At 60.8% G+C, this 15,234-nt stretch overlaps 1 protein-coding gene across 3 annotated transcripts in view; it reads left to right on the top strand.

Moving 5' to 3' along the window:
* EPHB2 (EPH receptor B2) overlaps positions 1-15,234 on the top strand; it is a 149,791-nt gene that overhangs the window by 45,224 nt on the left and 89,333 nt on the right. For all 3 annotated transcript variants that reach the window (XM_081306477.1, XM_081306476.1, XM_081306475.1), the window contains exons 2-3: positions 5,074-5,138; positions 7,804-8,488. In XM_081306477.1, the coding sequence (XP_081162603.1) occupies positions 5,074-5,138; positions 7,804-8,488 (750 nt within the window). The remainder of the gene's footprint in view (positions 1-5,073; positions 5,139-7,803; positions 8,489-15,234) is intronic.

The following is a 15,234-nucleotide window of genomic DNA, read 5'->3' as shown; positions in this document are numbered from 1 at the left end:
CAGGGAGAACATTCTGGAAGTGTCACGTCCCTAAGGCTCAGGAAGCACAGTGCCTTCTGCAGGCAGAAGGGAAGTCGGGATGGCTGGACCCTCGGGGCGTGGGAGAGAGGGGCCAGGAGGTTAGTGCTGGTCCAGTTGGCAGGGGCCTTGGACACCGGAGCCAGGACTCTGTCCTGCAGACTTGGGTGTTAGGATCAGTGGCGACAGGACCAGACGCGGGCCTCGGGAACATCACCCAGCTCCATGCGCAGGGCCGAGGCGCCTCCTGTGCGCCAGGCCCAGGGCTGAGGACACGGTGGTGAGCAGGCAGCACAACGTCACCCAGAGTGAGGCCCCGGAGACAGCAGGTCTGCAGTGCTCACCCACAGGACGTCACTTCGTTCTCACAGGGACCCGTTTAGCAGAGGACACCGGCTTGCTTACCCTCCAGAAAGTGCCAGACCAGGGACAGGGCCCAGGCCGTCTGCCCAGGACCTCCCTGCTTGGTCTGGTCTATGTTTCAGTCCGTGGCTGCAGCGACGTAAAACTAACTCAGGTGGGAGGAGGCAGAGGGAGGTCCACCGCCTGGCTCTGCCCTGTGCCCTCGTGAGGGTCACCTTCACTCTCTGACCTCAGTTTCCTCATCTGTAAAATGGGGTTCTTAACAGCACAGACCACAGGCTCACCTGGGCCTGGAGTAGCATTGAGAGTGTCGTGGCCAAGGCTTGCCACACCTCGGTGCCTCGTGAAAGTCCCCTCCTCACCGCCCCCCCCACCACGATCACATATTTATTAGCCCAGACAAATAGTGTCTGTGGCCCTGGCGCATGATGGCTCGAGAGGGGGTCAGACAGAGCCGACTGGGGCAGGCTAGGGAGCAGGGGGCAGCCATCTGCCCTAGACGGAGAGCAGGGGGCCCCCACGCAGCCACCTCGTCGGCCTAGCGCTAACGACTTCAGTGTGTCTCCCCTTTTAGCTCAAATATTTCTGAAATGCACACTGCTCATTCACACGTAGCCGGAGGGCCGGGGCCTCCCCAGCCGGGCAGTCAGGGCCTCCTGATTACTTTCTTCTGTGCGGTCTCCAGGAAGGAGAGGGGGCGCCGCACAGCGGGGCCAGGGCCAAGACCGCGCGCGTGGCCCACAGCCTGGGTTCTCCCTGAGGAACGGAGGCCCGGCCCGGCTTCTGCCGGATGCTGACGTCTGGTGCCTCACCGTCCCCTGCTGGGCATTGGGTGGTGTCTGTAAGAGGGACTTACTGCAGCTCGGACCTGGGAGCTGGCGGGGGGTGGCGGGCACAGGAGCAAGGGAAAGAGCCGCTGGCAGGGTGGGCCGGGGTTAGGGCTAGTGGCCGGCAGGGAGGAGGCAGAGGCGTCCCCTCCTCCAGGAAGCCCTGCGCACCCCGGCCTCTCCTCCTCCCCGCTGCTCGGTTTCCACAATCCCCAGTACTCCCTGCACGTCCCCACGGTGGTCTTTGTCTCGTCCGAGTGGCGATTAATTATCCGAGTACAGTAACAGTGGCTGCCCTGCATGAGGGATTGTCACTGTCACCGTGGGGATGGGGACGGGGACATCTCCACCACTTCAGAGGCAGCTGGATGAACCCGGCCACCCCCGAGCCCGGGCCGCGAGGAGACGCCGTGTCGTCTGTGGGCGAGTTCCGCGGTAACAGTCCTGGTTCACTTTCCTTCTTTCTTTATGGTCACTTTCTTCCTTTTAAAAATGTACTTAAAAAGAAAGAGGAAAAAATAATTGGAAGAAAAATAGTAAGTGGACCATGGTCCAGGATGTAGGTGAGAGGGCCCCGTCCTGTCGTCCACGGGAGGCTAGAAGCCGGGAGTCCAAGCCCCGTGGATAGGAGCAGGGACCTACTATGTACCAAGCCCTGAGCTGCTCGGGGACCCCAGCACCTGCCCTTTAGGGTCACAGACACCATTGGAAGAGAACAGTAGCCGTGGACAGTTGCCACCCAGGTCACCTGCAGTTTTGAGAGCCCCCTGAAGCACCAGTGGCTGCAGGGCTTTGGGCTGGGGTGGATCCCAGAGGACTTCCTGGTGGAGGTGACCTGAGTTGGCCCTTCACAGATGAAGAGTGTCGGGGCAGGCAAAGAAGGCGTAGAGGGGAGGGGGTCAGAGGAACAGCACACGCGGGGTTGGCCAGAGGGCCCACACAGCGCATGCACCTGGAGGGTGGCTTGCAGACGGAATGGGTGGTGCCCTTGGGCAGTTCCTCAGCTTTGGTAGGGCTGTTTCTCCATCTGTGAAATGGGGCTGTAGCAGGCAGCTCTCAGCATTGCTGTGCAGATGTCGGCGAGTTTCTGGCTCTTAATGGGGTGTCAGTGGCTGTGAGGTCCCTCCCTCTGCAGATTTTTGGAACTGGAGGGAGATGGCTGGTGTTACGGGAGGAGGAAATGCTGAGAACCGGGGCGGCTCGGCTTCCTGAACCCACCTAGGTTCTTGGGCGAGATCAGCTCCAGATTCCCCACAGGATGGAGGGAGTTTGGCTTGAGCCTGGTTCGAGAAGAACAAAGAAGAAACTTGGGGCGTCTCTGGCGAGCAGCTCAGAGGCGTGGGACGGCCCCTCCTCACAGCCTGTGGCCGCCCGTGCAGAGGCTGATGTTTGTCAGATGTTGGCCTGGGGACGGGAGGCCAGGCAGGCTGAGCCAGGGACCCTGGGACCTGCCTTCGCTTTCAGGGCCCACTTAATGAGCCCAAAGGAAGTGGCGTGTGGGCAGACACTGGGTGGACCAGAAAGCACTGCGCCCCACCTAAAAATAACAACCCACTGAGTGAGGACGGAGCTGCGCGGGCTCCCAGCCGACGCTCTCTGCCTGTGATCAGCCTGCACACCCGTGCTGGGCCATTTTGCAGGCAGGGACGCTGAGGCTGAGGAAGCCAAGGCAAGGAAGCGGGAGACGGTGCAGACATCAGCTCCCCCTGACCTCCAGGCCCGGTCCATGAGCCCGGCCTCCCTGGCTTTGGCGCAGGCAGAGGGAGCCATCAAGACGGAAGTGTGCGGGACCAAGGGGACACTGTCCCAGCCCAGTGGTGGGGACACAGAGCCAGGGCTCTAGTTCCACAAACTTCACAGGCCCTTCCTGCTGGTGACCCAGGGGTCTGTCCCTCTGAGCAACTCCCCGTGTCCCTCCCCGCCTGTGTGTGGGGGACAGGTGGCCCCTAGCCAGGGATTCTGGGGAGCCCAGGCTTGGGCCTGACTTTTAGCGGGTGTCTCTGGCCGGTCACTTGCTCCCCCTGGGCCTGAGTTTCCATCCTCAGAATGAGGCCATCCGTTCCCAGCCCTCCTTCTCTGGGCCACGGAAACTTCTAGCGCTCCTGCTCTGGGTCAGCCCAGGAATCCCACCAAGGGGTGTGGGCCACCTGCTCGGGGGCTCGCCTCCACCCCCCCCCCAACGGCCCCTTTCGGTCCCAGGCGGAGTCTCCTCTCCCTGCTCCGCGTGGCTCCCAGCAGCTGTTCCTCGGGCCCAGGCCAAGAGCCCTGCTTGGCGCGTCTCTGGCTGAGGCTCTGGCTGAGGCCGATGAGAGAAAACAGGTTAAAAGTTCAGCCCTTGTTCTCTCCAGGAAGAAAAATCTGTAGCATTTGGAGTGTGAAAAGAAACCCTTTTTTTCGGCTCCAAAGCTGCATAATGGAACTTCCCTCCAATTTGCCATCAAAAAGATGCCCTTGGCACCGGCTCTACCGTCCCTGGCACCTCCCGCCCCGCCAACCCCTCCCCACGGTGGCCCCCGGGCAGAGGGACACAGTGGCCACAAACAGAACCACAGGTGGTCCTGGGGACACCTCTGCATCCTGTCTTGTCAGCTTAGGGGTCTGACTGGGGTCACTCTAGCCTGATGCCTCCTCCCTCCCTATCCTCGGTTCCCAGCGGTGACAGAGTTCACACCCTCGTGACCTCCCACTGAGACCTTCTCAGTGACCTGAACCTGGACAGTGCCTCCGGGGCCGTCGGACTCATTGTCTTGGTGCCTAGAAATGTACAGGGTGACGTCACTTCCCGCCCTGCCACCAACTCCTGTGTGATCTTTGGGAAGTCCCTCCCACCCTGTGCCTCAGCTGCCCTGGGCTGGATAGGGCTAGCCTCTCAGATGGTCAGGGTTCGTCTCCTGGGGCACCGCGGTGAGCAGCGCTGTGTGGCCACAGAGGGCGGGATCGTGCCTGGCACTGGAGCGCGGCAGAGCGTGTGCCTCTTGGCTATGGTCAGTGAGCTGGGGGACATGGAAGGTCCCACTGTGACCTCCTCCGTCTCTCTGCTTACTGTCCCGGAGCCTTTTCATTCAGGCCTCATGGCCAATACCAGGCTGGGAGCCGCTCCCTCCTAGGATTGGCCTTTAGCTGGTTTCCCTCTGGGGGGTGCCCAGCACGGTGCCTGGCACCTGAGCTTTGAAGATCTATTTGTTGAGTGAATGCTTGAAAGGGGTCAATTTAAATCCGTTCGATTCAATTCAAAAAGTGTTCTGAGGGCTTCGGGTGAGCTCAGGGGCAGAGCGCTGCCTAGCACAGGAGGCCCTGGGTTCCCGAGGCCTGAGGAGGTAGCATCCCAGGTCCTGGAGCAGCAGCGGGGGTCCCTGTGAGGGTGCGTGGGCCAGAGAGTGAGGGGGGGCCACAGGAGGGGCCAGTGCAGGCCGTCTAGGACTATGTGCCATTTTTTGAGAATTTGAAGATGCAAGCTGAAAAGTGCACAGATACCCAAATCTGGCATCAAAGTGAAAGGCTTAGGTGATGGATTCCCTGGAACCCATCCAGGAGACCCCGTCCTGACTCTTGCCTGCCCGAGTCAACCGAAATGAGGGAAGGACAGACCTCGTTAGACGTGATCGGCTGAGGGGATGGGGAGGAGGCTGACCATTAAGTTGTGCCTAGAGGCGCGGAACCCTAGAGGGGATGATTGGCCAGGTGTGGGAGGAGGTGGGTCCATGGGGGAGGAGATGGGTCCCAAGGGAGGGCTGTCCCGATGACGGGGGTCAGTGGAAGTGGGTGGGGCTCTGTAAGGAAGGGGAGGAGTCTTAGACCCCCCCCACAGAGTGAGGGACATTGCTGGGGGGCAGGGCGGGGCCATGACTCCTTGCTCTCCCCACAGAAACGCTGATGGACTCCACTACGGCGACGGCAGAGCTGGGCTGGATGGTGCATCCCCCATCAGGGGTGAGTCCGTGGTCCCCAGACCCTGCTGGGTTCCCCCTTGCTGTCTCGGGCTCGGTTGCAGGACCTGAGTGCCCCTTCACATTCCAGCCCCTCTCCCCTCTTCAGGGCCCAGAGCCAGGCTGCTCATGTCCCACCCTCCCAATCCCCTACCATTGATGGAGCGCCCGTTACCATGACAACCAGCTGGATGCATTCAGCCTTTATCCCACGGAATCCTCCAGGCGAGGCTGAGAAGTAGATACTCACACAACCCCCATTTCAGATGAGAAAAGTGAGCTCTCACTGCCCAAGGACGCTCTGTGTCGAGAGGCCTGGGGCACCTGTGCACACGTCACCTCCAGTCCCTTTTAGCTGAAGCTCAGAGCCACCTGCCCAGGACCCTGCGGCTAACAAGTGCAGGGGCTCGGGTTTGTTTTATTTGGTGCTGGGGATGGAACCCAGGGCCCGTGCTTGCTGGGCACACACTCCACGCTGAGCTGCACCCCAGGACTCAGGTTTGTATTCAGGGCTGTGACCCGTCTCTCTCTCTGGGTCTCCATCACACCAGGACTCTCTGGTTCTGGGCATCGTGTTTCCTTGGGTGGAGACTGTGCCTATGCCCTGAGACTCCCGAGGGCAGGATCTGCAGTTCTTTCTCCCCAGCACCTGCGCAGAGGGAGAAGCTAGGGGGTCAGACACTCCCAAGACGCTGTCCCAATGCCACCTGCCAGGTCTGAGCTTTGGTTTCCTCATCTCTGAAGTGGTCCTAATGATGCTGTTGTGAGATTTTCCTGCAAAGTGTCTAACACAGAGCTGGGCCTAGGTTGGTCCCCAAGAGAGAGAGAGTGGCTGTACTAATTATCACCGTCGTCATTGTCATCTCATCCATTTTAATATTCATTTCCCCTCCCCTGGTTTCTGGGGGAGGACCCTGGACGCCACAGCCCAGCCCTGCCCTCCCTCCACCCTCTAGGGACTCAGCTGCGGCCCCAGGGAACTGTCCCCCCTCTACCCCCAGGCCTACGCTCTCAATAGGCAGGGCCCCAGGGTCAGGCCTCTTTCTGTGGCTCTTTCTTGTCACCAATTTTCCATCTGCGAAGGCCGCTGGGCCCAGCGGCCCCACCCTGCCAGTAATGAGGCCAGGCTGGGCTGCAGGGCCCCCGGACGCAATTATTTGGGGTGTTTGGGCTGCAGGGCCTCCGCATGTTAATTAGAGAGAGGGGAGAAAGGCAGAGTGCTCTAATTAAGTGCTCTAATTAAGTTCTGAAGAAGAGCAGCAGTTGTAACAAGGGGCTGACTTTATCACATGGTGCCACCAAAAAAAAAAAAAAAAAAATTAAATGCAATGTAGGGAGCGTCAGGGTCGCCATCGGAGTAGAGGCCAGGCCAGTGAGCCTCGCTAGGCCCGCATGTCTTGCTCTCCCCAGGCCACAGCCTTCACTCTGCCCTGCAAGGACTTGGCCAGAGAATCTGTGCAGCAGAAAGACAAAGAACACCCGCTGGAGGGTGACGTCCCTGTCACCTGCCATTCCCACAGTCACATTTGGCAGTTGGGGAAATCGAGGCCCAGGGAGAGGAAGGGATTGACCAGGGCCTGCATCGGGCCAGCACGCTGTGTCCCAGGCAGCCTAAGCTAGCAGACCTGGTCTACGTGACCTGGGTCGAGTGAGGTCGCTGGCCCTGTACCTGTGCAAATCATGGCCGAGAAATAAGACCGTGAGGACACGGGCACTGGGCCTGGCCAGGAAGCCGGGAGGACTCTGCCGTAGGGTCCCAGGTGAAGCCACGGCACAGGAGGAGAGAGCAGAGGTGGCTGCCCCTGGCGAGCTCCCACCCGCTGCAGAGGCCCTGCCCCCATGTCCCTAAAAGCCCAAGGGAAAGTAGATGAACTCCAACCCAGGCAGCCAGGGGACAGTCTGCGGCAGAGAGGTTGAGGAAAGGTGCTCAGGCCGGGGTGTGGCCCAGTGACAGCTAAGCCTGAGGCCCTGGGCCGACTGCCTCCCAGTACCCAAGTCCAAACAAAACCAAGGAGGCTCGGCCACGGTCCAGCTCAGCCTGAGAGTGCGTGGAGATGACCAGCCCTGGGTCACAGAGGCCAGCCCTGTGTCGCTCAGGCTGGGTCCCAGGCAGGGAGGGCACCCGAGAGCAGCCTGAGCTCCCAGGAGACCCAGCAGCTGAGAGCCCAGAGGGGAGCTGTCCCCGAGGAAGGACTGTGACTTCCGGGTCCCCTAGGCAGCCGGGGGGCCGTCTTTCCCATCAGACTAGGAGTCCCCAGAGGCAAGGACTTATCTCCCCCGTCGGGCAGGGAGCTCCCAGAGGGCAGAAGATCCGCCTCCCCACCACACCGGAAGCTCCCACCAGGAAGCTTGCTCTCGCAGGGACCTCCCAATTTTCCCTTCCAAGTGGCCACTTTCTGAGATCAGGGTTCAGATCTTCTTTATCAGATAGTGAGCCACACCACCCGTGTCACCTGGGGGAGTGCCACGCCGCACGCCCTTCCCACTGAATTGTGCGTGGCTCTGACCAGCCGGGGGTTCCTTAGAGTCCGGGCTCTGTCGCTCCCCTCCGATTGGGAATTTCCTCCATCTCAGACTGGAGGAGCCCAAAGGCAGAGTCTGTGTCCCCACGTGGGGTGTTCACAGGGGCTGAGCCCTCCTCCCCCTCCTGACTGGCATCTCCCCCGCAGTGGGAAGAGGTGAGCGGCTACGACGAGAACATGAACACCATCCGGACGTACCAGGTGTGCAACGTCTTTGAGTCGAGCCAGAACAACTGGCTGCGGACCAAGTTTATCCGTCGCCGCGGCGCCCACCGCATCCACGTGGAGATGAAGTTCTCCGTGCGCGACTGCAGCAGCATCCCCAGCGTGCCCGGCTCCTGCAAGGAGACCTTCAACCTCTACTACTACGAGGCTGACTTTGACTCAGCCACCAAGACCTTCCCCAACTGGATGGAGAATCCGTGGGTGAAGGTGGATACCATTGCCGCCGATGAGAGCTTCTCCCAGGTGGACCTGGGTGGCCGGGTCATGAAGATCAACACCGAGGTGCGCAGCTTCGGGCCCGTGACCCGCAGTGGCTTCTACCTGGCCTTCCAGGACTACGGCGGCTGCATGTCCCTCATTGCTGTGCGCGTCTTCTACCGCAAGTGCCCCCGCGTCATCCAGAACGGCGCCGTCTTCCAGGAGACCCTGTCAGGGGCCGAGAGCACGTCGCTGGTGGCTGCCCGGGGCAGCTGCATTGCCAACGCGGAGGAGGTGGATGTGCCCATCAAGCTCTACTGCAACGGGGACGGCGAGTGGCTGGTGCCCATCGGTCGCTGCATGTGCAAAGCGGGCTTCGAGGCCGTGGAGAACGGCACCGTCTGCCGAGGTAAGAGCCGCGGCAGTTGGGGCCCAGGCTGGCCAGGGCAAAGGCCTGGAGCTGACCCTGGGGCTCTCTGTGGCGGGTTTCCAAATCCCCGGCTTTGCCCAAACAGCACTTCCAGAACCATGGTCCAGGCGCAGATCACAGGAGGCATGCCCCTCGACGTGGGCTGGTGGGAAGATGGAGGCCTTTCATCTTAATTACTATGTGACTATTTATGGTGGTCAATGGTGTTTCTTTTTCTTCACTGCAAAAGTGATACAGTTTCTCGTTTAAGAAAATGAATATCATTGCTAGATGCCATCTAGAGGTTAAGGAGGGGACGGTTATTGAGCTTTTGCTCTATCAGTCAGTACAGGCCGAGCGAAGGTGACGCGACAAAACAGAAAGTGTGTTTCTCACTCAGTGCTGCACATGCATCGTGGGTCAGCTTGAGACTCCTCCCTCTGGGAGCCAAGTGGGTGGAGGAGCCACTGTGAGGAATGTCACCATCATTAGTACCGAAGGAGGGCCAGTGTAACACATTACATCCGACTCAGAGGCTCAGCTGCAGTGGCTGAGCCTCGCTTCTCTGCTCATCCCAGTGGCCAAAGCGGGCCCTGTGATCACTCCCAATTTCCACTCTCACTGTGAACTGGGCCTTGTGACCACTTTGTATGATGCGCTGGAAGGTTCTCTGTTCTCTGAAGAAACCGAGTCTCAGAGGGGTCATGCAGAGGGTCAGTGGGGGATCTGGGATTCTCACCAGGGAGTGCTCCAAAGCCAGCCCTTTTAACCAGGATCCTAGTTAAGGAAACACGGTGAGTAACAGCAGCCCAGGTGGTGACAGTTGGGGTGCCAAGGGTTGGTGAAGTCTGTCATCAGCTCTACATGGCGGTCATAGGTCGCGGAGGTGGAGGGGCATGGCCTCCCGTTGGCGGGCTAGGCCACGCTTTTCCACTGAGCAGATGCATGGATTTGGCTTGATATCCTTGGAAAGAACAAACCTTAGAGATAACAGGGTGGGAGGTGCACACCAGAAACCAGTCAGTGTTGGTTGTTTATTCAGTCATCAAACCTTCACGGGCCTGCTCTGTGTTGGACCTTGTCCTGCGAGTCAGGTAATGCAGAGAAGAGCCCAGCTGCGGCCATCCCCTGGAGCACTCAGTCCCTGGGAGACACAAACCTGTAAATGGACAGAGGCTGAGGCATGAGACTTGTTTTAATAGGAACCGTTTAGGCTGCAATGGGCACAGAAAGTGACCGAAGGCTGCACAGCGGAGGTGCCCTGGGCGCTGTCTCGGGGGGAGCTCTGTTGGTAGGTGGCCCAGGACTTCTGGGGGGCGAAGCAGCATGAATGCGTCCTCGGGATGTGAAGCAGCTTGGCCCGCGAGGGGGCCTGCTTGGGTACAGCCAGAGCCAAAAGCTGGAGATGTAGAAAGAGCTGCGTCCGGAGCGGGGCTCAGACGGGATGGCAGGCGCGTCCTCGACTGCTGCTGAAGTATCACCCCAAGATTCAGCCGAGAAACCAACCCAGTGTCCGTCTCACCGTTTCCCGGATCGGCCATCCAGGGGGGGCTTGGACTGTACCTCTCTGTTGATGGGGACCGTGGTGTCATTCGCAGGCTTCAGGGGAAGGGTCTGCTCCCCTGCTCCCAAAGGTCGGTCACAGGGCCACCTTAGAGGTGCCCTCCTGGCCAGTGGGGAGGGTTCTGGAGGATGCCGGGCAGGCTGGGCCCAGCCCTGGCTCCCTTCGGCTCCTTATTCCCCTGGACTCACCAGCTCACCTAAGGCCCAGCCGCTGGTCAGGCGTGGGGGCCGGTCAGGCGTGGGGGCCAGTCAGGGTGTGATCCAGCTGCTGATGTGGCCTGTGGGCAGCCACCCAGACGTAGGGCTGCTCCAGCCCACATCCTCAGACGCTGGCCTGGCGGTCAGGAGCTTGGAGGAGGGGCAGCGACAGCCCTCTTCGGAGGGCCGCCCAGCACATTCTCACGCCCCTGCTCCGGGATCCTCCACTCTTACTGTGGATGGGCATCATTTGGAAAGTTGGCAGAAACGCGGGTTCCCGGGTCTGGCTTGGACCTCCTCCCCAGGACTGGTCACAGGGCTCCCAGGTGCCCGGGCTTGGGCTTTGCAACCGAGCAGCCCCCATGATTCTGAACCAGGACCTTGAGCTCAGACAGGCACGGAGAAGACAGATCTTAGCCAGACCAAGCTGGGGCTCAAGGCCCAGGGGATGACCCCAAGCCCAGCCCCACCCCGCCCCAGGGAGCATCCACCCTGAGGGTAGGGTGGCAGAATCTGGAGGGTATATTCCAGAAAGATCCATTTAATATCCTGACATCATCTGATCAGAAAAGTTCCATTGCTTTGCTCACATACAGTGCAGAACACAAGACTGGACGGAGTCCTGGGGAGATGAGTTGGGGAGGCCCCATAGCAAGTGGCCACCACCCCGGGGGGAAGGCAGCACTGGCTAACAAAGGGTCCTATTTCCCAGCACAGTGAGTTTACAAAGCTAAGCTGGTTCACTCCCACCCACTGTCTGTGGTGCCCACTGTGTGCAGGGATCAGTGAGAGAAGCCAGCCATTCAACAAGCATGTATTAAGTACCTACTGTTTGCCATTTAGCCCTCTGACCAATGTGTGTTGAGGACTACTGTGAAGCAGACACATGCTGGGACAACAGAAATGACCAAAATAGACACGCTCGCTCCCCCTGGAGTTCTTAGTCTGGATGGGGGACTCCAAGGGGAAATGTTAATGAACAATCAATAAACCAGTCCCAGCCGGTCCTGCGTGCACAGAGACCCTGTGTGACAGGAGGACCTGCTGTAGGAAAGAAAGGTGGGCTTCGAGCTGGTGGGGCTGCTCTGTGGGACCCAGGAGGACCGTCCCCAGCAGAGGGTCCCTGAGGAACCCGAGACTCAGGGTCAGTGGCTCCTGGGTGAGCTGGGCACTCAGACATGGGGGACAAGGCTGGGCATGGTCCTGCCAGAGCACTTTGAGAGCACGAGGAAGAAGGTGTCCTTGCCTGGGGGTCTCATGGGCCAGGAAGAGGTGGCACGAAAGCTGGGAAGACTGAGTGGAGTTGGGGGGCGGAGGGGCAAGTTGTTGGGGAATGAGGCCCTGCCCTGCGACGGTGCCGGGCACTCTGACAGAGGCCCGTGCTTTGTCCCCTCCCTTAATGACTGTCCCCTCTTCGTTGTCTGGTCCCATTGTATCGACCGGGGGATCTGGGCCGTCGCTGGCGGTTACACCTGCCAGGTGAGGACACCCAGGACTCCCTTCGAAAGACCTCAGTCCCCTCCCCTTCCCCTGTGACAGTCCCCAGCCTCCTTGGGATCACACCCCAGGGCCTCCCGCCAGCAGGTGTGTGGGGGGTCCCTGGAGTTCCTCTCCTGCAGCCCCCACCCACCACCTGTTCCCCACTTTCTCCAGTCACTACTGGCTGGATCAGGAAGGGCCGCTGCCTGTCCCCAGGCTGTCTGTCTCTGCATCCCTGTTTCCTGGCAGCCCTGCTTCCCCGGTCCAGTGGGAGCCCCCCACCCCAGCCACCTCTGGGGGCCCTGCCCACCTCAGTGCCCCTGCAGTGGCTCTGGGGACAGGCCCTGGTGGGCACAGTGCCCATGGCACCCCTGGCAGAAGGCTCCGGCTCAGTGGGGTTTGACATTTAGCTGGGGGGGGGCCCTGGCCAGGGCGGGGGTACTGCTGCTCGAGGCTGCCGCCAGGACTTCCCAGGCCGCAGCTGCAGGCGGTCAGCAGCCCCCGCAGCCCTGCCGGCTGCTGGCCCTGCTCTCAGCCCAGCCCAGCTTGACCTTGGCTCTGGAGACCTGGTTTCAAACCCCAGCCCCGCCTCTCGCTGGCCCAGTGACCTCAGACACAGCTGACCTCCTCCGACCTCGGCCTCCCCTCTTCAGGGCGGGACTGGGGAGGGCCTGGGAGCAGGGGCCAGACTGGGACATGGGGGGGAGCCAGAGGAGGCCCAGCGCCCGGGCGGCTCCTGTGTGTTGTTCTTTTTATTTTTTTTTCCTGATGAGCTTTTTATTTTGAGGAAAAAATAACTTTTCTTTATTGTGAAAGCCATGGGAGCTATTTGTAGAAACTTCAGAAATTGCTGATGAGCAAAAAAAAAAGAGAAAATTCAAACTTCCCACATCCCCGTCACCCAGGGAGGACCACGGTCACGAGCTACGAGTGGCTTGGAGCCCGCCCCAGGTGACAGGAGTCACACGTATGGATTTTTTCTTTTAAAGAAAAACAATGCGCTCCTGCTGCAAGTCAGGGGGGAGCGGGTGCCCGGAGGGAAGCCCTGGCCGTGCCCATGCCACGGAGGCTCGGCCACCACGCCACGTCCCTGCCACATCCCCGCCCCAAGCACTCTTCACCTCACGCCCTGCGGGTGTCTGTCGGGTCTCCTCAGGGCCTTGCTGGCTCCCAGAATTCCGCAGTGGAGTGAAGCCTGGCGTGGACCGTCCACCCCGCGGCTGGCCCAGGGATGGCCAGTCCACCATCGGCTCCCGCTCCTGGCCCAGTCGCTCAGGATACGTTTCCAGGCGTGGGATCTTGGTGCTCTGGACACCCACTGCCAAGTTACCCACAGGCAGGCGGGGCGTCCCGCGGTGGCCGCCTCTGACAGCCGTCCCCTGTGCCCCCCAGCGCCGCCTCTTAGGCCCCCGCATTGTCTTCTGTTTCACTCCCAGGATCCTGGGAGGGAGGGGCCCGGCTCCTCTCTGGGCCCCGGAGTGGGATCCTGGGCCACCCGAGGGTGGCCTCCCTCCCACCCTGCTTCCAGGCCCAGCCCTTCCCTCAGAGCCCGGCCCAGGCGCCCAGATGTATGGGGGGCCGCGGGGTGGGGTGCAGGCGGCGGCGGGGGGAGGAGGGAGGCCTCCTGGCAGGGCCCGCTGCTGGGGAAGGGCGTGAGGCTAGAACGCGGGTGGGAGGGGAGGCCGAACCCCCGCCAGAAAGTTCTCCTGTTTCCCTTGAGTGCAGGGTGGGGACAGCAGCTGGAGGAGGGGGCGGGGGTGGAGGGGCCCTCTGGACCCTGGGCAGGGGCGAGGGCCGAGACCACACAGGCCAGCCCCTGGGGAAGGGTTGGAGGGAGACCCGGCCAATGCGCTCCAGCTGCCCACATCTCTGCTCTGAAGACCTGGGACAGTTCCACACCCTCCCCTCCCCCTCCTCATCCATCCTCCGATCCATCTGTCTGTCCGTCCACCTAGCCGGCGGTCACCCAATGCCAGCTTCTGGTGTTTTGCTCCTTGGAGGGGTCGGAGATGTCCTCGTGGAGAACCAGAAGCCAGCCCCTGCTGAGGCCTTGTGTGTGCCAGGAATGTGCCAGGCGTCGGGGTCCTGGGAGAGGTCCATCTGGCCCCTGCCCTCGAGGACATCCAGTCTGGAGGGTTGACAGTGGCCTGTGGACAGCAGAGGTGCAGGGACAGGTGTCAGGCTGCGGAGGGCAGGACAGGCAGGGGAGGCTTCCTGGAAACCCTTTTCCCCTTATGGGGCAGCAGGAGCTGGCCAGGTGAGGAGGGGGAGGTGCAGAGGCCCAGAGGCCTCCTGTCATGGCTGCGGCCTTGGGGTGCTTAGCAGGGAGAAGGGAGAGAGCTGGGCAGGCTTCCTGGAGGAGGAGCCATTTCCCAGCGATTTGGGGGATGGGAGGAGAAGAACAGGTGGAAAGTAGGCCAGCAAAAGGCCATCGGAAAGGGCCACTTTTTTCTTTTTGTTCTCCAGACAGGTTGCTGCCCCCCCCCCCGGGGCGGGGAGCAGAACAGGGGGCTCTTGGCAAAGAGAGGAGGGAAGGGCCCCCAGGACTTCAGGGCCTCTGCTGTCAAAGGCCGAGGGCTGAGAGGCCTGGCAAGGCCCACGACAGGACCACCTGGGGTCCAGCACCGAGCTAAGTGCCCTGCTGCCCTGGTCTTATGGAATCTGCCATTGATCTTACTATTTCCATTGTACAAATGATGAGACTCAAGTCCAGAGAGGGTCAGCAAGTTGCCCAAGGCCACTCAGCACTAAGTTGGAGAGCCAGAATTTGAACCTGGCTTTCTCCGACTCAAGGCTGGGGCAACTTACTAACCAAGCACACCGATGCCAGATGAGCTCTCCACCACACCTGAGGTCCGCCATCTCATCCACCTGGCGCGGAGCCGCCATCTTGAAGAACCTAAGAGTGAGCAGCAGGGTGTGCTGGGAAAAGCCTCGGTGGCCTTATTTGAGAAATGGGGACAGTACAACCTGCCCTGCCCACCTCTAGGTCATGGAGGAGCCCCACGTGGTGGGCTGCAAAGAATGTGACAGCTAGCCAGCCTGGGGACCGTGGTTAGGACAGTGGGAGGGGCTCGCCCAACAGGGGCCACCCAAGGGGCTTCTCAGGCCTGGCCTTGAGGGGTGAGCTGCTTTCCTGTTCAGAGATGTGGGGCAGGGTGCAGCGTGACCCCAGGTCAGGCCCAGGGTGGGGAAGCCCTGAGGGTCCCCCACCTGACTAACCTCTACCCAGAAAGCAAATCTCCCCATCTGTCCCCACCCAGTGCTTCCTGCCCACCACCTCTGGAAGCCGTGTCACGTCCCTCTCAGGTGGCAGAGGCAGGTCTGTGCTCCTGTACCTCCCACTTCTGATTTCTGCTTCACAAGTGGTGTCCAACTGACACCTGGCCATCCGGTGGAGTTGGTAGAGGTCATGTCCATTTAACAGAAAAGGAAACTGAGCTTCCGAGAGATTCCACAGGCTGCCCCAGGGGATATGGCTAGGAAGGGGTAGGACGTGAACCTGG

Source organism: Spermophilus citellus (assembly GCF_964194105.1).
Source record: "Spermophilus citellus genome assembly, chromosome: 9".
NCBI classification, from domain to species: Eukaryota; Metazoa; Chordata; class Mammalia; order Rodentia; family Sciuridae; genus Spermophilus; species Spermophilus citellus.
Note: the sequence above shows the minus strand (reverse complement) of the source record. Positions and strands in the feature narration are given on the sequence as shown.